This window comes from Enoplosus armatus, chromosome 3, assembly GCF_043641665.1.
Source record: "Enoplosus armatus isolate fEnoArm2 chromosome 3, fEnoArm2.hap1, whole genome shotgun sequence".
NCBI lineage: Eukaryota > Metazoa > Chordata > Actinopteri > Centrarchiformes > Enoplosidae > Enoplosus > Enoplosus armatus.
In genome coordinates, this window is record NC_092182.1 from 21,538,123 (window position 1) to 21,565,624 (window position 27,502).

Below are 27,502 nucleotides of genomic sequence, written 5' to 3' on the forward strand. Positions count from 1 at the left end.
GCATTATTCTGTCGTAAATGTCACTAACAGCAGCATGTGTGTAACATATTTGATCTACTATTGTATAGCACTCCGTTATTTATCGGACCTCATGTGTTAGAAACTCTTACGTTACATCCAGTGGTTAAACTGGGCTGGGGCTCAGCCCATCTTCATCAATGTATATATTTTTACACTTTTCTCAATCTTAATATTTCAAACAGTGACTAAAACACGTTTTCTTTGTAGCTGTAGAGAACATAGGCCTGATGAGGTGACGTAGGAACTTGTGAGTGTTTTGTCAGAGTGATTGATAACAGCTGATTGGTTTGTGCACTCTTCCTCCTACCTGTCAGCGCATGGAGAGCTGCCTTTTTTCCCTCCTCTGCTCCTAGCTGGACTGTTATAGTGTGTAACTTTCATCTCCTCTTTCTCACAGCAGTAGGCTTTATTTTGTTCCCAGGCCCTCTTGGAGAATGTCAGGTATTCTACTGTGCGGTGCCATTGAGGCACATATAGGTTTCTATGCGCTATTACGCACGGTGCAGTGGCTGGGCATGGAGCCCTAATTGTTTCATCTCGTGAAATGGGTTTGTGCTTGTGGTAACGGGGTATATATAGACAGCATTAACATTACAAACATTCACCTGGCTGCCACATAATGGTAACAACAGATGACCGATCCAGCTGATCCAGCTGTGCCGGTGCCGGTGTCATTATAAATGGACGTCGAAACAACGTCTCATTACTCTTAAAACACATTTCCTCGTTTCTCCTCTCTTTGCTTGGTTTCCTTGCGTTTCACCATGCATCCCTGGTGGGAGAGACTAAGATGCAAAGAAAAGACACAAAGGGAAATGTGGATGCAATTTAAGAGACTCGGGATGCACCCTGTGTGTCTTTATGTGTCAGCCCTGTGATTGACTGGTGACCTGTCCCCTCTCGCCCAAAGTCAGCTGGGATTGGCTCCAGTCCCCGTGACCTTCAAGGATAAGTGGGTATAGCTAATGGTTGGATGGGTGGAAATAGTAATGGACCGATTGACCTGAGCTCACATGGCATCTCTCTCAAAAATATATTCAGTATATTTCTACCCTAACCCAGTGCCAAACAGCTGTTAATACAGTGGATGAGGCGTTATGCGCATGACGTTATGAAATATTTCAGCACTTAAACTATGATGACACTGGTTTCCTTGGAAGCAGCATTTTGGTGACAGGTTTTAATAAAGGTGCACTTAAGCTTAGATGTAATGTAGTCCTGGTGTGTGTATGATATAGAATGTAACTGGGTTAATTCAAAGAGTAATATGAGGGCTGTATTGCTGGAGGCATATGCCATGCGTCCCACGTGCCTGACTTCCAAATGAATCAAGGCTTCTCCACAGTGTTGATGCCACTAGCGAAGTGCATAGGGCTTTTTCAAACACTAAATATTACATCAAATAAGCCTGGCTGTGTCTCTGGTGTCACTTGTGAAAGCAGAATCAGCTTTTCAGGCTTGCAAAAATCTTCATTGCTGATTGTGAATAGACCACTCTAGTGATTCTAAATTTAGCTCCCAGCCTGATTTGCAATAGTTCGCACAGAATTTTAGGTGGCCCCAGCCTGCTAAGTGCCTTGTTTTAAATTGTCACTAAATGTACTTGGCGATATACTATTTTCTGCAATAGCCAAAGAATATCAAATGCTATTAATTGTATAGTCTGTTTATAATGGGGTGAATGGTACATTTGTTCTGTGAATGTGGTCCTGTTGTCCTTGAAGCATGACGCGTCAGCAAGTAGTGTGGTGTTCTGTAGAAAAATTGCTTACACTTACCCAGTGATAAGTGATTATTATTCAAATATGCAGTACATATGATAAGGCCCAGACTGTTTGCTTTAGTTGGAATATCATGACTCATAATATACTACTGTGTATATTTATACTGCAGAAATTGACTCTGGGTACTTCAAAATTAAATGTCTGTTCCAATCGAGCTGGATTAAATCAGTGAAATACAATCCTTGTATTTGAATGTTTAATGAGAAGTAACAGAGACAGGACGGATTAGGATAACAACTAATTTCACACGTACTGTAAATGGTCCCATCTTATTCAGTTGTCATGCTGTTGTATTTAAAGGAATAGTTTGGCATTTGACATTTTGGCAACTTAAGCCTATTCATTGTTGTTGAGAGTTAGACAAGGGGATTGCTACCACTCTTATATCCGTGCATTCAATATGAAGCATGAATTTAATAACATTTGCCTACTAGCTTCTTTGTAGCACTTATTAACACTTAATGTATGCATCTAATTTGTTTGATGCAGACAAAAAAACATTTTGACAATTGTGGTTTTACATGGGTATTGTGTGGAGGACTATTCTATACTTTGGTTTTTGTCTGGGTCAAACAAATGAGAGTGGAGATATAAAGTGTAAGTGAGCTTTAGAGGTGCAGATTTTGTAACCTTTGGACAAAGCCAGGCTAACGGTTTACCCCTTTTTTCAGTCTGTGCTAAGCTAATGAGCTGCTGGCTGGGGTTTTATATTCAACAGACAGATATGAGAGTGGTATTGATCTTCTCATCTAACTTGGCAAGAAAGCCTAAAATGTCAAAGTAGTCCGTTAATGAACTGCGGCAGCAATGTTCATTATGTGTCCTGCTTATATTTTTAACAACACTTGATGACATACTGCATTTAGCACCAAAAGCACTGTGTTGGAACTTGAGTTACTGTTCAGTTATCCAGCAAAATAAACAAAAGCAAACAACCTGGAAATGTACTTTGGCTCTCCTGGAAAGTCAGAGACAACTTAAATAAACATTTGGCTCTAAGCCCCTAAACAGCTCTTTGCTGAGTTGCTCTGTAATCTCCTGCATGCAGCATTGTGCTCACTTAACCTTGCAGTAAACTGTTGCCTTATTCTGTGAAGCTTAAATAATACAGGTCTGAGAGGGCAATCAAATACTTACTAAGAAACAGACGGCAACAGATCTGAATCTCTGGAGGGTCAGTTTGTGCAGGTTGGACTTGGCTACAGGACTGCCTGTAGGCCTCAATAATTTGGAGTTTCAAACGTTTCTAGATTTTAATTCAACTTATCACCCCGCTGTGTTTTTGCTGAGTGGTGGGTTAGTCATTGAATTTCTGTCCATGTTGGACTGTTGCTCGTAATCCATCATTGCAAAGCAGCCTGCCTCCTTCCCAATACTCCCAGCAGCAGCAGCAGCAGCTCTGTTCTAACTCCTCTCCCAGTGCCAATGCTTCAGTGTTCCTGTTTTGTAATTGGTTTTGTTATGGTGGGATGGAGGAGGGTTAGACAGGAGTTTAATGCATGTTTTGAATAAATGGAAAATGTTTATACATGCTGAAAGAATTTCAACATCTGTACTGCTCTGCATTTGATTGTTATGCATTAGTTGTTGACATTTCAAATCCAAAGCTGATTATTTGCTCTTGTTTCATGTTTGTTCACTTAAACAGATTGAGAAGATCATGAACTTGATTGGAGCAGGCATTGAAACGTCCAAAAAGAAACAGCCCACACCGAGCTCAGGTAATGCTTCGCCACCTTTTCTATTATGTTTCCATGATGATAGAAGTTTTAATTTATGCAGAATGGAGTGTTTTGTTTTGGGAGATATGACTATGTGGTGTGTAATTTATTGGTTTGGTAATACAAAATGACAAGTGGGTCTGGGGGATTAAGTGAGCCTTCTTCATTAACCATTTATAAAGCTCTTAATTGCCCTTGGTGCTACATTGATAGTACATAGAGTTTCCTGGATGGGAATTGTATGTTGGCAGCAACCAAACTTTTTACACCCTGTAACTGAATACATTTGTAAGCAGCTTCTCTAAGAGCTGCTGTTGGGTATTCAAACGCACCATGATGGAGGAGAGTTTTGTTTTAAATCACAGAGATCCAAGCTGACATTTGTTTGGCACACCATTGTCGATATTTGTTATAAACTAGCTTTCCACTCACTGTCATATTTTTTTTCCTGGAGTCACTGTATATCTCAATAGGGCTTGAATTGATAGTACGCTTCATCAAGTGTCCTTCAGGCAGTGCAGAAAAAGAAGCCAGCTGGCATCAGTTCAGTTTGTTTAGATAACACTCCTGAGTTGATACAGTGTAAACCTACCTCCATTAGATACTCTGCCATAAGGTGGTTTCATCATACAGTATTGTGTAACAGCTTCTGTGGGTCTGCACAGGACTGCCTTTTACAAGCCTCATCAGATTTATTGAGGTACAGTTTTCATTAGTTGTGCGCAGTGTGTTTCATGGATTAACAATCTGCTGACTACCCAAGATGAAAGACGGAACAGAAACAGTAAAATATGTGGTTGTGATAAACGGATAAAAAGTAACACTGGAAAATAGAAAAAAGAAAAGAAATTACGTTGGAATTAAGACTTTACTCTTGCACCACCATTTAACCCTACATGTGTCAGTAATTATATTTCATTTTACTTCACTTCTTCCTGTCAGTCCAAGTACAGAGGCTTGAAGTGTACGCTGTGCAGTGAAATTGGCAAGTAATAGTTTGACCTACGCAACCAATTAAATTAAATGCTGAGTATACAAAATGTTAAGGACATCTACTCATTTAATCAAATCTCCTCTTGATTAAATGTGATAAATTTTACTTTCAGTCATGAAGGAGGTGTGTAGATGAGGGATGTGAAGAAGGTTGATTTCTTTTACACTTGAGATAACCCGTATTGTGAAAGTAAATTAAGATTCTCCAATTTAATAGTAGAGTCATTATAAAGCACAACAAAATGCAGCGCCTTACATGATAAAAAAAAATAAAAGAGCAGACAATTAAAACAACAGTCAGGATATTGAAATTTCAATTGAAATTCAAGAAGAGAAGGGAAGTAAATTAATAAACAATTAAAAGTAATAATACAATCGAAAATAAACATAACTTTAAAAGAACAATTGTAATAAAACATATATAACAGTAACAACACCATTTACCAAAGCCACTTTCACCATCTTCATCTTAATATGCCCTAACTTATAGAATGTATATCAGTTCCTTCCAGGCTGCTTTTAACCATCACACAATTCTCATAAAATGATTTATATTCGTTAATATTATTTTAGACCAAAAGGAGATGCATATTAGCCAAACAATCCTAAAGCAAAGCTGGTTTCCATTGCAATGTTAATTTATGATTTTAATTGTAACCTGACTTCCTGCACACCCAAGCGTTCTTAGATTAATTGCTATCCTAACAATTAAGACCTGAGGTTATTCCACATTACATAAGAGGAAATATGTTGTTTGTTTTATTTTCTTTTACACATATAGGTGTGTGCTATTTATAGGCTTTGTTTGAGGAACAGCATGCTGAAAGTGTCCCAGATTCAGCTGAGTCATGCAGTTACTGCTCCGATTTTAATCGGAGATTGTGCACAAGTAGTTCCGGAGGTAGCGAGGGTGGTTTTGTTGCTGTTTTTGAATGTGTCGCTTAGTAAAGAGGTCTTATCTGTTTTTCCACAATGTAATGAAAGGGAACAAACAGGTACCCTTCAGAGTCATCACCAGGAGAGCGAGAGAGAGAGAGAGAGAGAGAAGAGAAGAGGAGGGGAGGGGAGGGGAGAAGAGAAGGAGATAAGGGGTGTTGCACAAAGACAAAAATTGTCGCTCTTTATTCCACCTTTATCTTTTTATTGTGACAGAACTGGGAAAACCTTGTGCTCTGTCCCTGTATTTTCATCCCATCCACCTTTTCCTTGAATACTGTCCCTCTCATATCAGGAGCCAAGGATGGCCAATTCATCTTCGGGAAGCAGATCTCTGAACATCAGATTTTTTGCGGCTACGAAATCCAGCCCTGCAATATTTTGCCTTTCTGCATGCTCAAGGATGAGGTTGTTTGTGTTGTGTGCCCATCACGAGTGCCTCGATTGTGTGCGAAGAGAGCACTGAGTAAATGAGCTTAAAAAGAGAGAGGGAGTAGAGAGAGAGCTCAGCTAACAGCACACAGGAGGCATCGGCTCGGTTTGTGTACAGGCACACTCTGACGTTCAAAGGAAAAGAGTCCGCCTTCAGTTTCCCTGAATTAATTCAGCTTTGCGGCTCATTTTCTCCAGTGCTTGGGTGTGTTGACAAGGAGCTAGTGCTTTTCCCCTGCTCTGATAAAGAGGCACAGCTTTATCTAGGCACAACCTCTACCTATTCTGCCGTAAATAGGTCTTTCTGGGTGCTCCTCGGAGCCAAGTCTAGACCTAGCAGTGTTCAAACAGAACAGAAACCCACTTGGATAGATTTGACAGCTTGGCCTGTTTAACAGGGGATAAGACAGTGACCCAGTTCCCCCCCACGTGAGGAGCATTGGATACTCTGTCAGTCAGTAATTAGGTCCTACTACTGTGGGAGGTGTTGCTGTCCCAAATGAATGGAAGTAATTGGATGGGGTGGCTGGTATTTTTAACACTCTTTGTCTGGATATTGTGGTGTAAGAGCTGTCTTTGGTATGAGGCTCATGAGCGAGTAAAGAAGGAGGAGGAGTTGTGGGATCTCGTAGTAAATCATAATTAGTCCACTTCAATCCTTCTTACTTCCCATTACCATCTTATCTCGCCCATATGTTTCATCGCCTCCTCCTTTATTAGTCTTATTCTGTCTCTTATCTGTCTCCTGCTCATTCTCTCCCTCTCCCTTCCTCTCTCACTCCCTCCTTCAATCATTTTTCTCCTCAGTCAGGGCAAATCTGACAGCAGCTTCTCTTCCTGATAACGAATTATGAACATTGGTCCTTGTGGATGACTGACGGGTCACGGATACCTGACTTGGCCTTTTACCTGATCGTTAACGCCAGAGCAACAGGGATACAGGCGGCCAATTACGGAGGAGGTTCAATCAATAGCCCTTCACTTTGCCTCCCTCTGTTGGCACCGCTTCTCCTTGCCCTGACTGTCTTACTGACTGGCTGACTACCCGTCTGGGAATGTGTGAGGTGATTGCAAGCAGCTTGAAAGCCTGCATAATTACGTTCTGCCTGCAGCTGTACCCAGATAACACCAGTGATGGACGCAGTGAGCAGCCCTGTATAGGTGGGTGTTATAAGTATACCACTCCCTGTGTAGACGATGGCAATTCTTTCAAAGTCAAACAACGCTCTGTGTGAGTCTTTTTACCTCAAATCTATCAAAATTTTATATAATCTCACTTGTTTATCAAGGCTTTTTTCCTGTAAGTAGCCTCTGTTGTGCTCTAAAAATGTTTGATGTGACATGAGCATCTGGAAGTACATAATGGAATTTGCTGCTTTTCTGTCATGCTGTATGACTGGGTAAGATGGAGAAGAGACAGGACTTGAAGTGTATCTCCTCTCTTCTCTTCTCCCATTCCTCCTCTCCTGTACGAGTGCATTAGAGACTTCTGCTGCCTTGAATCAATGCTGCCCCCCCTAGTCCTATCATCAAAGTAAGATATGAATGAATTAAAACCATCTGCTAATATGCAGGGGCTTGAGGAGGCTCTTTGTTTCAATATCCCATGTTAGCCTTAAGAATTGGCGTTGCTCCTGCAGAAGAGGATCGACTCTCTGTCATCCCTTTACATTATAGTCATTCTTTGCAGAAAGGACTGTGATTTTGGGCTCTCAGTGCTTGTTCCTTGCCTCTGATGGTGGTGTCCTTTCTGCACTGGCAAGATCAGAGTGCCTCTGTGCAATTCTAATCAGTGCAGTGGAGGGAGAGAGAGAGGGGGTGAGGTGGGGTAATGTTAGAGAGAGACAGACAGAGAAGAGCGAGTATGTGTGCATTTGTATGAGAAAGAAAGGGGGGCAAGATAAAAGGGGAAAGGGGTAGAGAGACAGATGATGAAGAGAGGGAAAGAGTGTGTGTGTGTGTGTGTTTGCATCTGTCTGTGTGTTTGACAACGAGAGGCAGGGAGCGAGACAGAGTGAGGGAGAGTGCAAGCCAGAAAAGGGAGAGAGGCAGAGGGAGGGGAATTGATATAGTGGGAGAGTGAGGGAGAGAGAGAGGTGGTTACGTGGAGCAGCACCCCACTTCATCAGGCAGCATACGGCAACCCTGCAGTGCGATCACACAGTATGAGAATGGGGCTATGAGATCGAGAGCAGGAGAAAGAAAGCAGAGAGAGACGAGAGCGAGAAGGGGGGGAGTTAAAAAGAAGAGCTTGAGGGATTTACTTGGATGAGAAGGGGATGATCACTGAGTCTGTTGCCTGTCGTGGATGTGGGAAGGACGTGGCAGCAGTGGCTGAGGTTGAGACAGATCTCTGGTCTCCTGTGTTTAAGTAGCCGGCGTCAGGACGTTATGCCCTGTGAGCAGTGAGGGGTAGCGTGTGTGAGCCGGGAGCAGCTGCTGTGACTGCATCTGCGCTGCCTGCATGTCTCAGACAGGCAGGGGATGCAGCAAACCTCTGCCCTGAGAACAGAGGCTGCTAGCTGTACCCAGAGAGGAGAAGAACCAGGTGGGCTGGGGTGGGAGTTGGGGGGGGCGCCTGCCTCAGGAAGGAGCTAGCTTAACCTGCACTGTGGTCCTGCAGTGATCCTTGCTTCAGAGTCAAGAGGCTCACTTGCCGTCTGTTGGATCTGAACCTGGATTTACTGCTTTGAGAGATGAGAAGCACGTTCTCTGGCGGAGCCGCACAGCCAGCAGCTTGCTGAAGAGTGTGAATGCTGGGCAGCACAGGGAGCACTGGCACCACCAAGGACACAGAGCCTTTTTCCACTGGCAGACAGCTTACCTGGAGCTTTATCAAGGAATCTATACTTGGATTTTATTATGAATTGAGGAGTTTGGAATCAGCACACTGTGGAAATCCTAAGCCAACGTTTCTTTTTTTGATGTAGGATTTACAATATGTCTACCTGACCGTACTCCTTGTGGCTCTGGAGTAAGGACAAAAAATTATTTAAGCAAATGTGTATTCCTTGATCAAAAATAACACGAGTACCTCAACAGTACTTTAGAATGCTGCTACCTTCATTGTATGAGCCGTGTCCTAGCTCTCAAAGAGGTTGACCAATGAAGCCATGGGACTCAGCCAGAGCTTTACAAGTATGTGGTGAAAACCCTGACAAATTTATTTTGGGGGAATTGAATATTTCTGTGTTACACCCTGATGGAGTAATTTCTGATTTTAGAAAAAATGACGGGGATAGTTTTAGAAGAGTAAATAATGTGTGTTGTATGAAAATGCCTGATTCAGTGATAAATATTTCCATTTTCCCTCAACCTGAAAATTATCTAGTCTTTTAACTTGTAGTGTTCAGTATTGTGTATTAGTCATGTTTTTGGACTAGCTAGGCACTTGTTTCTACACTCGCTCATCTGCTCACTAAAGGAATGTTTAGTGAACCCTGTTTGTTGGAAGATGCCGTAGCGGCTCAGTCCAACATAACTTACAATACCAAGCTTCAGATGGGCTTCCTTCCCTGCACTACCTCCACCCTCGCCTGACATTTCCAGTCAGTCACACTAACACCAGTGGGTGTATATTAGCCTAGTCAGTCCCCTGCAGGGCTTGAGCTGGGCCTGAGCACTTCCTACCCTCCTCCTGTGTTTGAGTTAGCTGGGCCCCCGCCTTTACCTTGGGAGCCCCTCACCCCCGGCCTGGACCCTGTCTCCCCCCCACCCCGCCTGGTGCTGCTGCACTCGGCTCTGCCTCTGCTGGCCGAGGATGATGTGGCAATGCCATGTGTCGTCCTCTGAGTGCCGCTGCTACCGGCTGAACGGCTTCTCCCTGCTGAAGCGCTTCCCTCTCTCGGCAGATGGGGCCTGTGGTAAAGCCCTGGACCAGCCGGTGGGAGAGTGGCTGGAGCACGTGGGGCTGCCGCAGTACGAGAGCAGGTTCCTGCTCAATGGCTTCGACGACCTACGATTCATGGTGAGTCACCTGCAGCACGTCATCTCAGGGGTCGGTTCCACTTTCCATCACTCTGTCTCTCCCTGTGTCAACCTAGCTGCATTTGTCTTTTTGTGTCACCACTCTCTCGCTCTCTGCTTGTCTCTCAGTAGCTCCACCCCCCCCCCCCCCCCGTCTCTTCTTTATTTCTTTCCCACTCACCCCTGCACCCTTTCTCTTCCTTCCCTCTCTCCCCTTCATAACTCCTCTTCACCTTTGTGCAATGCATGACCCTGTTAAGATTTATGGCCCCACACTGAATCCCTTTAAAGAATATGGGCTGTCACCAGTGGCAAGACAAATGACCAAACCAAAACCCATTAACTTTTTCCTAGCATTCCCAATCATACTATCTCATTTACTGTACAATTCTAAAGCCACCTCCTCCCTCCTATATTGAATCTTCTGATTTACAGTCACTGGACTTGACCCCTGTGTAGATAAACCTGGACAAACAATCCTCTATCTAAACACACTATTTATTCTAAATACAATTTGCATGGTTGCTCGCCAAATCTCACTAAATCCTCTGCCCATTATGCTCTCTGCTTGTTGTGCTTATGAGACGGTCTTGCAATAACTGCACAATGTATGATTACACTGCAGCAGCATGCTCTAATGCTGTGTTTATATACTGTATACTCTTGGTTTTTAGATATTAATTACACACATTTTCAAGTCGACCCTTATTTTGGTTACGAATTTATTATTTCACAGAAAGTAAATCATCAAAAGCCACATTTTTTCCACTGTGAAGTGTTTCTGGAAAGCATTGACACATTTTGCATGAATGTTTTGCATTTGCATTTTTTAAATGCCTCTGTCAGATTACATATTGATAAATTAATTTAACTGCAGCTCAAAGGACATCCACAATCTGACTAAAAGCGTTATCGTGTTTCCCGTAAAGAACATTGCAAGGAAACTTGATATTGCATTTGGCAATGGTTGTAGGAAACACCATTACGTTTTCAATCCCCCGGTCATGTTGCTCTGAAAAACTTGGCTGTACACTGTAAATAACTAGGCCCAAAGGGTAAACACGGACATTTCTCTGACCACAGAGCTACATTAGCACTATGGGCTATATGTTACATCAGTTTGTCACGGCTGAGCTCAGTTAAGTGAGACCAGTAAGCTCAGAGGGGAAATGGTTGTATTCAGTTGAGGAGTGCTGCTCCCTGGTCTGTTTTAATTTCTGGTAAGGCATGAGATCACAACATCATGGGAGTCCTAAACATGTGATCACTCCTACCATGAGGTGCTGTGCAGATATAAGCTTTAGGCTCAGATTTGTATGGTGTTCATGAGGTGACAACAAGCCTACAGGAGTAGTATGTGTAGGCATAATATGTAGTCATAGTAAAAGGTAAAGGCAAAAGTATGTTAGGGGTGTGCAATATGGATTACAGCGAGACCGATAAATTGTCTGGGCTGATATATCAGCAGATGTTAGTTTATTGCAGATATATTGGTGTTGTGTATAATACAATAAATAACAAGACATTGCAGTACCGAAATGCCAAAGATATGTTTGAGATAATTTAGAAATGCTGTCTTCATTACATAGTTGGTCCACCAGAAAACAGTGTTTAGTTTAGTTTAGTACCAAGTTTAGTTTTTGGTAAAACGTCCCACTCAGTACATTTCTTGGTCAGTCAAGTAATTTTTTAAACTCTCAAAACATCAACATGTCAGCCTAAAAAAGTCAGTTGGGCTTTAATATAGATAAAAAATTAATCACCTTTATTAGACAGCATAGCAGACATGCGCCATAACCATTCGGCTATCCAAGGCACTCCAGATAAAATATTTCATCACTGTATATGTAATGTTATATTGCGACAATGATATATATCACGATATAGTATATTCTGCGGAACTTTAATTTAGAAATAATTTATAGATAAAATTGGAATTTACCTTTTCTGTAAATCCAATATTGCCATAAACCAGTGTCGTTTATTGATTTGCAGCATTGCCCACGATAGCCCATTACATCCTACCAACTAGCTGAGTATTAAACGTATCGCAAAATCTTTACTGGCTGACTCAAACTCTTATCTTGTCAAGGTGTACATCGTTGTATTGCCCAACACTAGAGTATAGATATCTAGACAGTAGTTAAAAAGAAAACGAAGCTATCTTCTTGTCTTATTGGGTTGGAGGATTCCACGATGACCAAGATTTCCGGGATATAATGTGATGAGGACTGGGGGTCATTAGTCATTCTGATGTTCATTTTCATGCCACGACTAATGTGTCTCCTGCTCTTGATGCATCAGGGAGATAAATCATTAGCTTCACAAGGCAAATTACCCATGGATATTTACAAGGATGTGGAGGTTGCAAACAAGGGAAAGGTCAGAGTAGTCAGGCAGACATTGTGAATGTTTAATATTGTGCCCTTTTAGATTCTGCCAGACTTGCTTCAGATGTGATCAATCTAACTGAACTTGAACATCAGAATATGTTTGTGGGATTCATTGTCAATCAAAAAGTTCCACATAATTGTTTTTAAAAAAAAATTTTATAGCGGTATATTTTGTATAGCTCTGATGTCCAAACTAATGTGGCAATGAGGCAAATTGTCTAATGCGAAACATCTTAGAAATTCCGCATCATACATTTACATTGCATCTTTCCTGCATTAATATTGCATCAGACTCTGCAGCCCCCTCTTTCTCAAATGTTGTAATGTAGAACTGAACATACATATTGTAACACATAAATTAAGCCTTCTTTCTTTGCCAGATTATTGTTACGCCCGCTGACTCTTGAAAAAAAGATTTTTCTAAACAATTCCTCCGTTGTGCAGAGCAATAGAGCAATTGTAATTCACTGTTGCATTAACTGAGTGCATTTAGTGAGATGAAGGACTTCTACCATGGCTACATCTGCAAGTCGTATCACATTAAATCAAACTACCATAGCTCATAAGCTATGTAAGAACTGAACCATACATTCCCGTCACATGTTTCAAATGCAGCATGAAATAATACATTTGCAGAGTCTCCCGAGGCATCATCAAACTTCAGACTGTGTTAATAAAAGTGGAGAATCTATTTTGGGCCTCCCTTACATCAGACCCTGCTTCATTTTGACCTTTATTCTAGCGATCAGTGAGTAATCTCCAAACTGCACCCTGATACAGGCCTGTGAATACTGCTGCATTGTGCTCTGAAACCAATCCAGTAAGAGCAGATTGAGTAAAGACTACAGAACATTTTAACATTCTTGGCCAGGAAGAATCAATCTGCAGCAGTCCACAGGGAAAAACGCTTAGCTCCACATTTTCAAGGTTCTCCTTGTATCTTTATTCCTGCCTATAAACCGGAATAAGATGACAAAGCTGCTAGAGCTGCAAATGTGAACAGCTACATGAAATAGACAAGAATCTGCTTGTCAGTCAAGATTTCAAGAGGTGGAAAATGATTATTGTTCATTGTCTCTATGTCCTAAATTAAGGAATTGTTACAAACTGTAGCGAAATATTCTTGTTTCCTCTTGGATAGTTTAGTTTTCCTCAATGAAACACAGCAGCAAAGAGATCCTGTAGATGCTGCTGCAGTTATGAAGGCTTTGTTCCCTCTGAGTCGCTCCAGATAAGATTGATTACTCTTGGCATGCACAATTTATTTGACTTCATTGTCCTCCCACTCTGCTGTTACTGCTTGTGTCAGAGATGTGCATATTCTGCGTGTGTGTGCATTTGCCCTGGTAGTTACAGTGTAGAGCTAGTAGCCATGATACTTGTATTGACCTATGCTCTTATAAAGCTAGTGTCTTTTATGTGTATATACTGTATGCCTGTGTGTGTCTTTAAGTGCAGACATTTAAATGATTACAGTAATATACAGTATAATGGATTACTGATTTATTTTCATGTATTTTACTATTGTATGTCCATATTGTGTATTGTCTCTGCATGTGTATGTGCTTGCTTGTATGTGATTATTTGTTTGCATGCATGTGTGTATGAGTATGGCTGTGTGTGTGTCTGTGTGTGAATGTGTTTATTTGTGTGTGTCTCTTGCGTTTCTGCACATGTAGGGAAGTAACGTGATGGAGGACCAGGATCTCAGAGACGTTGGGATCACTGACCCAGGACACAGAAAGAAAATCCTCCATGCAGCACGCAGCTTGCCCAAGGTACTTAACATCATAACTTAACCTCGGCACCAAGGAGGGACACTGACTGACAGTGTCTCAGAAAAAAAGTTCAAAATATCGGTATGTTCATAAAAATAGTGGATAGGCTAAAAAATAGATAAATACAGTAAAGGAAAAAGAGGTTTTGTAATTCGGGATATATACAAATGCCATATTGTTGACCAGCAGTTCATCAGAGTTTGAAGTAGCAACCTTTCAATAAAAACAGTAAATAGAAAAACATTTTTGAACCACAGATACTATAGATTAAGAGGTAAACAAGTGAAAAAGTTACATTAACTACGTATTGCATTATATTGCTAGCTATAATTTTAAGTAGTACCCTGAAATGCATTACAATTTTAAAGGAAGTTTGTACCTTTTGAACTGAAGATTGGGTTGACAAGATTGGTCTACATTATACTGCATATGTAAAGGCTACACATTACTGGATTACTGGGTTGTAATTGAGGAAAGTAAGGGAAACTTATGTTAGAGTAGACAAGTAGACAAGAATCAGACTGCAGCATTGTTAGTGCTACTATTTAACTATCGAAGTGCAGAAACAAACTGTCAACGCTAATTTGGTTAATAGATTGGGTAGGCACAAGGTGCCCAATTAGAAGGGTAGTTCTGCATATGCCCGCTATATAACCCATGTTTACTGTCAGTGATGTCTATAAAAGATACATAATGTTTTTTTAATTAAAAATGGGTCCACAGATAGTGTTCAGTATTTCAATAGAGACTGGTGATTACACCCTGTTATTTTTCTTATTGAACAACAATCCAAACAGAGCTTAAGATGGAAGTTACATTATACTGCATATGTAAAGGCTACACATTACTGGATTACTGGGTTGTAATTGAGGAAAGTAAGGGAAACTTATGATTTATTCAAAGAGAAAATTATGTGTCCAAGCCTTTAAATGTGAATGGTAACAAGACTAAGCTAAAGCCATAGTAGTGGCTATGTAAGGCTGTACTCAAGCACAGCAGTGCTTTGAGTAAAATGCTAGCATCAGCATGCTAACATACTCTCAATGACATCATGCTGATGTTAAGCAGGTATAATGTTTACCATGTTCACCTTCTTAACTTAGCCTGTTAGCATGCTAACATTTGCTACACAATGCCATTAGTGTAGCAGGTCATAAACCAAAGTATTGGACAAATTACATTTTAAATTTGATGTTGACTCTGAATGAAGTATCACTAAAGTTATTATAATTTATCCTTCAGGGACTTCACAGCAATCCATCCTATGGTTGTCAACATATTACTCTGATTTCTAACAAATAAACCAGCTGGTGGTGCTAGATGAAGAGTCAGGGGATCACCCAAGTCAGCAGGTTTCAGACCTCTGACATTGCTATCCCTTGAGCCACACGGCTAGGATTGCTAAAAACAGCAGTGGCGGTGTCCACTGTTTGTGAGGTAGAATTATAGCCACGACTGGAAAACAAGACTATGTATACTGTACATTCCTATTTTAAGTCCTTTTCTTAGAACAAAAAGTTACAGCACTTGCTCACTTACATGTGTCTTTCCCTTCACTGTAGGTAAAAGCACTGGGCTGTGATGGCAGCACATCTCTTGCCTCCTGGCTGGATGGCCTCGGCCTGCATGAATATCTGCCCAACTTTCTTTCAAGTGGCTACCGCACACTGGAGTGTGTTAAGAACCTGTGGGAGCTGGAGATTGTCAATGTAAGAAGCCATCTCTTTATCGAATACAGTTTTGATTTTGGCCTCTTTCAGATGATGGGTGAGCAGGACATTGTTCAGACTTATGTCAGTTCTCACAGAATGGTCTCCTTAATCACAAGGCTGCCTTGATTTATGGGTCGTGTTTGAAGTTAAGAAGCACTTTAAAATGCAATGCTGAAATAACAGAAGAAGTGCTGAATGATGGAAGCATTTGCATAAAACTACAGCAGAAACATTTTCAAAATCACTGAGTAATTAGTAGATAACTAACAGATAAAATGTAAATTAAGGAGCAATATGGTGACTGATGACATGGAAGTATATAATTTGGTTTAATCTTTTATGGAAATAGTGTAACATTTTATCATAATTTGTAATTACAAAGGAGGACTAATTTCTTTTGGGCTAAAAGCTGTGGAGGTTATAGAAAAACACTCATGTACCAATTGATATGTGATTTGTGTTGATTTGTCTCTGTGCGGCGTGTGTGTGTGTGAGTGTGTGTTTCTACTACAGCAGTGGTTTCCCCATGGGTTCTTAAGATAAGTCTGAGGGTTTGCAAGATGATAAACTGGATAGGAAAGGAAAAAACACATTATTCTCTTCTACATAATTACTTCACCTGACTTTTCTCTTTTCTCTTTAATTTATTGTGTCATGAACATATTAGCATTGTTTATGACAGGCAACCAGACAATCCAAATGGATGATCTAACATGGTTGATAAGCAATCACAGATGTGACAGTGTAGGAGCAGTGGAGGAGCTTGTTTACAGGGATCATATTTCTCCCATTAATCACTTATCACGTTTCTACGTGTGTTTGGTTGTGATAAACACAAAGACAGCGGTGGCAAAACGGCAGAAACCAGCAACAGCTGCACTAGTAGCAGCAGCAGCAGGAAAGCAGCAGCCAAACATACTGTATATGCAGTGTGTGAGGGATGGTGTCCAGCAGACTGCTATGCAGTACAGAGAGATGGGTGTGAGAGCAGGGCACATTACTTTCAGTGTGCAGAGTAGCAGAACTGGCTCAGAGCATCTTGGCAGGACTTGCTTCGCCCATTACATTTCCTACATCCTCTTCAGCATCTTACAGCAAATAGCATCAACTGTCAGTTTGATCTACGAGCTGGTTTACATTCCCATATAATCCCAAGGCTCTTTATTACTATTTAAATTTTCTCTTATTTCACACACCTCATGCATTGTGGTCTCACAGGGATTCTGGTCATGAGAAACCAGCTCCAGAAATCCAGAGGACAGACCAGTTGCCTCTTCTGCCTCTGACTCTCACTGAATAAATTATTGAAGCCTTCAGACAAAGAACCATATGAGCCTATTATGGAATATTTTGTACCAGCAACATAATTGCCAATGTAACATTAATCACTCGACATCCACCTTTACTGGATGAGCATGAATGTTAATAGCCAATTATGCAAATATACGGTATTAAGATAATGAGTTTTGACTACATAAAATTAACCTATGTTGTCTCCTCTGAGGGTTTTAGCCACACAAGCGGATATGTAAGAGGTTTAAAGAGACAGAGATACCGTGGATAGACGTGTGTCAGGTGAACTTGTGTGTTAAAATACTGTAGATTAAAAACATTTAAATTGTGACTAATTAAGTGGATCTATGCAAAACAGGTATTTGAAAATCACTTGGTTATTTGTATAAATCACCAAATTCTTCTTTGTTATTTTAGCACTATGTTCAAAAATGGATCGTGAATTATAGAGTGTCCTGGGAAGGAGACCGTGCTGTACTTTAAGCTTACAGCAAAACAGATTGAGGCTGAATTATTGACGAGAGTCATTTCTGTTTGCCCGTGGAAGCCTGCCAGTGAGGGCTACATGCCACCAACTTTGTGTCAGTGTATTTTGGATATATCTCTATTAGCTTAGTCTACATACATTTTTGTGGATGAGATATTGATGTGACAATGCACTCGACAGTCTGCCTTACATTGTGCCATGACGCTGTCCTCCCTAGGTTATTAAGATTGGTCCCCTGGGCCACAGGAAGAGGATCATTGCCTCTCTAGCAGAGAGACCCTATGAAGAAGCTCCGACCAAGTCCCGTCGTTTGTCCCCAATTATGGTAAGACTTATGATGTAGAAATTGATGCAGTTCATATTTACAGTATTATAAGGGTCCTCATTGCTAGCTCTTCGTTGACTTGATGTCTACGCTGCCTAGAATCCACAAACACACAGCACAGTCCAAGAAAGAAGTTTTTATCTAGAGCACCAAGAGAGTAGACAAGAATCAGACTGCAGCATTGTTAGTGCTACTATTTAACTATCGAAGTGCAGAAACAAACTGTCAACGCTAATTTGGTTAATAGATTTGGTAGGCACAATGTGCCCAATTAGAAGGGTAGTTCTGCATATGCCCGCTATATAACCCATGTTTACTGTCAGTGATGTCTATAAAAGATACATAATGTTTTTTTAATTAAAAATGGGTCCACAGATAGTGTTCAGTATTTCAATAGAGACTGGTGATTACACCCTGTTATTTTTCTTATTGAACAACAATCCAAACAGAGCTTAAGATGGAAGTTAAACAACGTTGCATGGGAAGCTTTATTTCTATGCCAACATCATTTTGTGAGAAAATGGCTTCTTTTTTTTTCCAGCAGCGGATATCTAATTTTGGAATGAGATTCTTCAATATCATTATGTTCACAACAGTTAAATACTTGGGGCTGATTTCCCAGGCAGATTAAACTGGGCTAAAAAGAATTGAGAATCTCCATGGAAGAGGCTCTTTTGTCGAGGATTAAGCTTGGATGTAGATCAGGGAAACCAGCCCATGTAGACAGTGCTGTCAAATCATTAATCTGTGCTGTGTGTCTGTCTAATTGTGTGTTTGTGTGTGTGGCAGTTCCATGACCTCCTGTCCCAGACCACATCTCCCCTCAGTCAGATGGACCCCTACACCAGTCGCTCCATGGACATGCTCCTGCCCTTGACTGAGCCGGACAGGAGGCGGAGAGGAGTTGACCAAGACTGTAGTGTTTCTCTGCGTTCATATAGCGAGAGGCCGCGCTCTGTAGTGAGTTCCACCTTATTTCACTGTTATCGTCTTCTGGGAAACCACCAAACTTACTTTCAGTGAGCGACTAGCGGAACAGTAGAGGAGGATGCTGTACATAGTTAGGTGCATCAGGGTGTCTTGTCACATGTTGCAGAAGTTCTAGTCACAGTTCTCAGATGCAGGGATGTTTTGGGCGCAAAACTAAATTTATTGGTAATTCTTAGTGGTTAAATCGTAGGCAGCGATGTGACAATATACAGTGAAATTATATGAATAGTACAGTGAGATGAATGTGTCTGCTGTCAGAGATTTACCTATACCATTCACACTGTGGTAGCTATCTCTTTTAATATCTCTGGATGGATTAGGCAATGCTGGGAATCGACAAGCAGGACTGTTTTATGTAAAGATTAGATTTACTTTTGCATCAGCGTGATTTGTCGGGTATTTCATTTGCTGGATGAGCCAAAAAGACACATTCCTATCTGATATTTTATCCATTTATGCTCAATTTCTCAATTGATTTTCCAGAAAATGTATTATGATATACTCGGTTGCAAGTTTATGAGATGCACCTAGCTGAAACTAATGCAGTCTAATACAGTCCTGCAAGAAATCCTATAATGTTCAGTTTGTTGATTTGATATTATGATCATTTTGGAGGATGTAGTTTGTGGAAATGAAATGTATTGCGTTATGCAGAGAGGCATATCTGTTATTTAGCCTACCCTCATTGATATAATATTAATTAATTAACAAAAAGTAGGATTTAGGATTTTGTTCCAAATTTCATGTATACCACAAATTGGAAGTGTATGCAAATGATATATAAAAAATGAAAGTGATGTTCAATCCAATGAACTGTTCCAAAGTTTTGCATTATATCAGACAAAACAAAAACTTAAATGAGTCATTTCTTTATGTCTTGTTAGTTTTTAATTAAAATGTGCATAGAATCGGATGAATATCATTTTATAGAAAGTTAAAACACTACAGTATTGAGTTATTGCCCTGCACTACCTTCCATTTTTCAAACTAGCCATAATACAGCTGTTCATGTAATCTACTTAACTACTGAAGCACACTAAATCTCCATCATGAATGCCTTGAAAATCAACTTCAAGTTGACCAGTTAGCTAACTTTTACTAGAAGCATTGTGGTCTTGAGCTCCATCCAGTGTATTTTAACTCACCCAGTAAGATCATGTGTCTCCAGAGCAGCTCTGAGTTTTAGAAAAAATTGAATAACTACAAATCCTATACAGCATCTTCATTCACTGACATGAATTCAGTTCTTACGTGCTGCCTTGAATTTCTTGGGTTCCTCTTTAAAAAAAGAGGAACTAAGAATAACTCAGTGATCAAATTTTACCATTTGTTAAAGGTCAAATACGACACATGGGCAAACAGTCAAGATGGCATGCCAGGTTTCTGACTCACTGAGGCCAAAGAGAAAACACAGAGGAGCGTCTACACATAAGGGAAATGTTGCACGACTGCTCCACTCAGGATGAGTAGAGATATGTAAAATCAGTACTCATAATTCTCCGAAATGCTTAGTGATTTATTGTCAATAGTATATTTTACTCTGACAAGTGATTAATGAAAAAGCCGAGCACAGCCCACATTTACCTAAAGGCCCAACCCAGTACATGAATATTTATGAGCATACCAGCAGTTCAAAAAGGACTTATATTAAAGTGCTGATCAAGCAGACCTCTCTTGCCTTCCTGCTATGTACAGCAGTCAGAAGTCTTTTACTTCACCACCTTTACTGAGACATACAAAATTGTACTTGGAGTCAGTGTGGCTACCGGTTAAGGTTTTCAGTTCTAGTATAATGCACAAAACACAGTGTCTTATCACTCTTTATTGTCTATACTGACTGAGGTGTGTGTATGAGAAGAAAGGTTTCCTGACACTAAAAACTCACTGCCTTTTATAGAAGTATTTAATTTGTTTCATTTCACAGATGTTAGTTGTGTTTCCTCTTTTTGTTGTGTTCCCCGTTCAGGACAGGCAGAGTGAACGACACAAAGACTCTCGTTTAAACCTCCGGCCGCCGAGCCAGTCTGCTACCTACGCCACGGTGTCCGCCTGGCATCACCAGCCTGAGAAACTCATCCTGGACTCCTGCGGATACGAGGCAACTGTAAGTCACGTTTTACTGGCTTCAGCATGGAATCAGGCCACACATCCTGTGTGAGCGTCGCGTGTACATCATACCAGCAACATCACACGCATTTCACTACCGTTTCAGTGTCTGTATCTGTAGAATATGTCACAGGCATGAAAAATAACCACATTTTTTTTAACTCAAAACTTACAATTGAGTACACACCTCTTAACCTTTTTCTGTCTAAACTAAATGAAGATTAAATTTATAATGAAATGATATGAAACATGCTATTATTGATGACCATTAGCAAAGGCAAAGTCAATGTAGAAAGACAGGGCTGGCAGCAGTAACGCTGTCTGTGTGGACACCGCATGCCTGTTGAGACGCAGCAGTTCAGCGAGGTAGCCGTTATGCGCCGCTCACGCATGATGTGTGTCCCGGCCATTAGTAGATTTTTTTAAACTAAACATCTAGTGTCTCCAGCCTGTACTGTGTAGTGGACATGTAGCGTGTCAGCACCAGTGTTGAAACTGTTTTCTAAATTGACCCAACACTGGTGTGTTTTGATTCTTTCTCCTAGTACCTAGGATCAATGATAATCAGGGATCTACGAGGGATTGAGTCCACGCAAGATGCCTGTGCTAAAATTAGGGTAAGTGTTGCTGAAAAGCTTTAACACTATTCATTTGCATTGACCTCCTGAAGAACAACTGAAAAGTGTTTTATTGATCATAAAAATGAATACATTCCAGCAAATACACGATGAAAAATGTCAGACATGAAATAACACAAGAACAATTACAATTACTTTTCCCAGTCTGAGCACTTCCTAGTACATTCATATTTCTGTTATCACATGCGTGAACCATTGTGTTTTGTTGTACTCACTCGTGTTATTGTGTCCTTTGCAGAAATCAAAGGACTCAAGAAAGGGTCCAGTTGTTATACTGTCCATTACCTATAGAGGGGTCAAGTTCATTGATGCAGCCACGAAGGTAATGGGAAAGTATGTTTGTGTGTCTCCGTGTATATTGATCTGTCCAACCCAAACATTGCAGTTGACTCTCTCAGCCTCCATTAGTGGTTGATTTCCAGTTAGCACTCACTTACTTCCCTATCTCCATTAGACTATAGTTGCGGAGCATGAGATCAGGAACATCTCGTGCGCCGCTCAGGACCCAGATGACCTCTGCACTTTTGCTTATATCACCAAGGATCTGAAGAGTGGCCACCACTTCTGTCATGTCTTCAGCACTGTGGAAGTGGTGAGTAATACAACTTCATCCTAGTAAGAAGTAAGAAAAATCTGAACAAACTAATGTTGTGTTCAGTCTTTTGCTTGATTTAATAGAAATATGACTGTAGCTCTAAATATAAGCACATAGTGTAACTGTAAAAGTACTTCATATAAGTCTTGAGCTTTTTGTAAATTCATCATTGAATAATTTAGAAAAAACAAAGTGTCCTTTGTGGGATGTCGGATATCCCGCAGTTAAAACTGCATGTAGCATCCCGTGGACATAATTTCCTTGATTGACTCGTCGAATGGCTTGATTGAAGCTCCACTCCTGCTATGCATGGCATTTCCATGTACAGGCATAGATTATGTTGTAATTTGTGTCTCAGCTTCTGTAAAGGTCAAATACAATCTTTTATCTTTGGCAGATGGACCACTGTGGAGCGTCTGTTAGCTAAAGGGAAACAGTTTTAACTGAATTTTAATGATCAAAGTTTTCACAAGGCCAAAACACAGTTTTGAGCCTCACTCATTTGTATTTTACACATCTGCTCCATGTGCAGAATGTCGTGTAAAAATTGCTTTGGCTTTTCTCTGAAAATGTGCCAACAGATAATTACAAGTAATTATCCTAACAATGTGGAGAGCAGTGCTTTTGTGTGCTAAGCAATGTTTTTTGTGTGATGTACAACAAATTGTTGAAAACAAGCATTTGTAAACCCATTAAAATAATGGTAATTCTGAGCAAATGTTGAAACTTATACTTACAGTAGATTTTGAAAGAACTAATACCAAACGTTTGTGAAAGCGTTGGGCTTCTACTAAAGGTTGTTTAAAGGTCAGAAATTAAATAGTCTGTCATACATACAAGCAAAGGGCCCATTATCTCTTACAGTTAATGTTAATTCAGTTTAAATCAATTGTAAAACCAAAAGAAAACCACTGAGAAGAAGTTGTTTTGTGTCTTTTAGCACCAGGTTTTTTTTTAAACATTCATTTCATTGACACAGACACAGACCTACGAGATCATCCTAACACTGGGACAGGCATTTGAGGTGGCCTATCAGATGGCAATCCAGACCAGGGCGAGACACTATGTCCCACCTTCGTCTCTGGGCTCAGAGGTCATAGAAACCAAAACCAGCCGTCCAGTATCTCAGTCATGGAGCAGCATGCGGAGATCAGCAGTGAGTACCACCCTACATCCCGATAAGAAAACATGTTGAACAAGTGTATCTGTGAGTGGGTGTAAGTGTTGAATTTGCTCTACTTGTTAAAAGGACTGAGGGAGACTAGAAACACACCGTTGTGCAATCATAATTCAGAAAAGGTACACAGACCTCGTGACCGACTTTTTCCCCGCCGCTGAATCCCCAATGGGCCACCTACAGAGGAAGATTTGCTGTGTGTGTGGTAGAAAGTGATGAGTCATTACTTTGCTACCAATTTCATCTCGCCCACCCCCCAAGTCTGAGTCACTCAGATCAGGGGAGATTTTATTTTTGTGCATATGTGAAACATGATAAATGAATAGTTTTATTTGTTGCTTACAGGCGGGATTATGATTTCCTCTGGGACTTTTCGGAGGGCTCAGCCCTGCTGGTTGGCCCCATCCCCTGCTTCCTCACTATTGATTGAGTGTGTTGCGTAAATGTCCACGTATGCCCTGAGCTACGCATTGATGCATTGACCTCTCAGGCTGCATATAATGAGCACTCAGTGATCACTGTCACCTGAGAGAGCTGCGCAGCCGGGAGCACGCACGCTGCTGGACCACATGCTTATGCAGAGACACAAATCACTTTGTTTTACTACCTGCCTGTAAGGATAATATATGGAGTAATCACAGAGCTGCATAATGAGTCTGGCTCGTTGTTTAAGTTTTAAATGAGAAGGGGGGGGGGTGGGGGGGTCTGCTGCAGTTGCTGTTTTAATGCTTTTTATTGCTATGTGAATGCTACCAAATCTAGTTAGTTTAAACAAACTGTGACAGTCATACAGTTTGTTTTAAATTTTCCCCAAGGAGCGATTGACGGTTTGCTTAGCCCTTAATCATTGTAGCTACATCTGTCAAACTTTCCATTCTCATACGGCACATATGCAACTTACAGTGATAACGGTGGCAGATTTACACACTATTTGAAGCCATGGGTTCTTGATTTCAGACAGAAGTAGACAAAAGCAGGCTTCTCATTTCTGGCTGTTGACGATTTTTCCTGCTGAAAAGACAATTGTTGCTAGCAGATTTCATCAGCTGTAGCTAGCTAGCTAATTAGTGCCGTGAGTTTGTTGAAAATGCTGTCTCTGGCTGAGTTTTTAATGTGTTCAGCTGACTCGTTTTAAAGCAAACATACTGTAATGGGGTCTTGAGTATGCACTTCATGGCTACGTACATGATATTGTGCTAAACAGCTGAGACTAAAGCTGCATGTCTCAGGCAAAACGCCAGCATCCTCACCAGTTTATGATCCATGTAGAGGACAGATACGGCATTGTTCTTGTATTGCAGTGTAAGGCTAGATAGTCCTAGTATTATAAGTATGATAGGGAATACTGTAAGATCAGATTGTTATTTATATAACCCTGTTTTGCTGCTTATCTTACATACTTGTCTGTATTTTCTGTATGCTTTCACTTTTAATGTTATACTAGAAAAAATAATGCTCGTAAACCTCGGGTAACTTTGGCTGGGGTTACTGGAGTCCAGTAAAGAAGGACAGAGCTCCTAAAGTTAGCCTAACCTCTGTGGCATCCAGGACTGGCAATATATACTGGGAAAATATTACACAGTGGATGTGCTAGTTGTGAACAGGTTTTTTTTTTTTTTTTTAAACTGTCACCCCTTAAAGCAGTTACCTATTGATGTGCTCCTTGGAAGTAATGCTGGGTTACTACTGTAGTAAGCTAGTTAGCCAAGCATGCAACGTTTGCAGCTCACATTAGAGAAGGTAAACGCACCGCATCATAAATTCCTTACAGTTTTCTCTTGTGCTTTTGGTTTGCTAAAAAAAGACCTTACTACAGCCCCATGCACACCACTTCAACGTGTGTAGAAATCCACAGCTTGACAGACCTGCCGTGCCTAGTTACGGTTGCTAAGCTATGATTGGACAATCACTACTCGGGGGAGGCTTTTAGCGAAAGTCAATTACAAGGACTCAAGAAGTAGAAACATTTTCGTGAATAATTTGCCTTCTTTAGCTCTAAACAGGTGATGAACTGCTCCTACTGCTGCTGCTGGATTTCATTTTTGTCCGTTCAGTGCATTTAAATGCTGTCCCTCTATTCTCTCGTTTCTTTTAACATGTCTTTGTTCTTGTCTTCTTGGTCCTCCTGCTTCCCAGGGTGCCCCTCTGCTCGAATGCCGCTGCTGTCACTGTCACACGTGTACTACCCACCGTCCTTCCTTCCTCCCGTTACACTCTGTTAGCCCCGGAGTCCAGGTCCTTCTCTTTCCTTTCCTCTATTCAACCTGTAATCACCACACATCCGCTTACACACCAATCCCTCCCCTCTTTCTTTCTGTTGTTGTTGGGGTGCCGCGGTGCACTTTGTCTCCTCGTTTTGTGGTCCTTAATATTTCAACCATAAACGTTCTCCTCATCCCTTTACTTTCCCATCTCTCATCTTCATCTTACATTTCAGAGTTTAAAGATGCAATTAGTTCAAGTTGTGTGGTTAAACACATTCAGGAAAGAGAGGGTTTCTTGATGTGATTTAACTTCTTTATATAAGCTTCTGTGAGGACTGTTGGCTTAATTGTGCCAGTGAGGGTTTGTAAACAAGATGGTGGAAGTTGTCTCTGTCAGATGGTTTTAAGCTCCCTTTCTCATTTTATGTATATCTATCTTTTTAAGACACGTTGCACTGAAGAAGGGAATTTTTAAATTTAAAATGCCTATCTTGTGATTTTTTTTTTGACATTTTAAATTCTTATCTAGCTCTAAGTAAATCAGTATGAATCAGTGTGTTTTGACTGCTTATATTACGACAATAGCACTCATGTTTGTATGAGCCACTGGTGTAGAGCACTTGTTGCTTTTGACCTACTAATCAGTATATTTTTTTAACTCCCAGAGGGTTGTAGTTTGGGTTTACTGCTGCTGCTTACAGAGGCTGAGTGTATTTTCTGTCAGACATCATCCATGTTGTGGATTGAGCCCTGAGTGTCTGTGATTATAACATGATCACTGGACTATACCTCTAATCCACATGCACGTGTGTGAGCTGAGGACTTGTCAGTGTGGCGCAATGGCCTCCACTGCCGCCCGTCTCACGCCCTCCTCTCGTCCCTCCTCCCTCCCTCCCCCCGGCAGATCGACCCCCTGGAGATGGACGCAGACATGCACTCCCTGGGCAGCACCACCTGGCTCTTGGACCAGCGGGACTCCAACAGGCGCCCTGTCAGCACCAAGTACGAGACCACCATATTCTGAGGCCGGATTCCCACAGCCGCCCCTCTGCACCCCCTCGTACTTTCCTCTCCCCCCTGCATCCAGTTCTTTATTTATCTCTCTCTCACACACATATATATACATGCGAGCCCCGTGCCTTCTCACTGTGATGGTATAGCATCCCTCAGGGCTGCCTACTCCTGCACCCTCCTTTGCCCTGCCCAGCGACCCACACCAACCTCTTTACCCGCCATGACAAACACTCCTGCAGCTCTCCCGTGCCTCCCCAACACCCCTGGCAGCCTCCCTCGCCTGTTGCTGCTGCAGCCAATGGCGGAGCCCTGGAACGGATGATCCTGGACTGATGTCATATTACAGTGGCCCTGCTCTCTCAACCAAACTGCCTCTTCCTCCTCATCCTCCTCCTCCTGACAACTTGCATCTGCTTCCAAATCCCAGATAGCTCCCAGAGGTTGCATCTTTGTTGTTCTTCCTCTTTCAGGCCATTTTTAAAATTCTCCACAGGCAAAACAAGAATGTTCATTTTTATTTTGCTCTGTAGCTACACTGAGTAAATGACAAAGTTATGTGTAATTCCAAAAGGGGCCAGTGTGTTAAACTATAAAGGAAAAGTTTAACATTTTGGAAAATACGTTTATTTGCTTTCTTGCCGTGATTTAGAATATCGATACCACTCACACATCTGTACGGAAAATATGAATCTACCACCAGCAGCCGGCTAAGTTATGTTAGCACAAAGACTGGAAAGAGCTAGCCAGGCTATGACCAAAGATAGCGGAATCCACCTACCAGCACCTCTAGAGCTCCCTGATTAATACTAGATCTTGTTTGTTTAAATGAAAGCGTTTCTCCTGTGTGTTGCTGCAACCCCCTTACATTTTTATTCTTCCTGTTTCAGGTCTTTTTTTTATTGATTCTCCACAGACAAAACTCTCTTAGCTCTGTATC

General features: G+C 41.2%; 1 protein-coding gene across 1 annotated transcript in view; it reads left to right on the forward strand.

The window, feature by feature from the left end:
* The window catches only part of anks1ab (ankyrin repeat and sterile alpha motif domain containing 1Ab), a 37,241-nt gene extending 10,615 nt beyond the window's left edge, over positions 1-26,626 (forward strand). Inside the window, exons 3-15 of the mRNA XM_070902009.1 lie at positions 2,917-2,934; positions 3,446-3,520; positions 9,739-9,854; positions 13,926-14,024; positions 15,587-15,733; positions 17,734-17,841; positions 18,631-18,801; positions 20,798-20,935; positions 21,483-21,554; positions 21,814-21,897; positions 22,030-22,167; positions 23,150-23,326; positions 26,456-26,626. Coding sequence (XP_070758110.1) covers positions 2,917-2,934; positions 3,446-3,520; positions 9,739-9,854; positions 13,926-14,024; positions 15,587-15,733; positions 17,734-17,841; positions 18,631-18,801; positions 20,798-20,935; positions 21,483-21,554; positions 21,814-21,897; positions 22,030-22,167; positions 23,150-23,326; positions 26,456-26,575 — 1,463 coding nt within the window. The 3' untranslated portion in view covers positions 26,576-26,626. The remainder of the gene's footprint in view (positions 1-2,916; positions 2,935-3,445; positions 3,521-9,738; positions 9,855-13,925; positions 14,025-15,586; positions 15,734-17,733; positions 17,842-18,630; positions 18,802-20,797; positions 20,936-21,482; positions 21,555-21,813; positions 21,898-22,029; positions 22,168-23,149; positions 23,327-26,455) is intronic.
* The last annotated feature ends 876 nt before the right edge of the window (positions 26,627-27,502 follow it).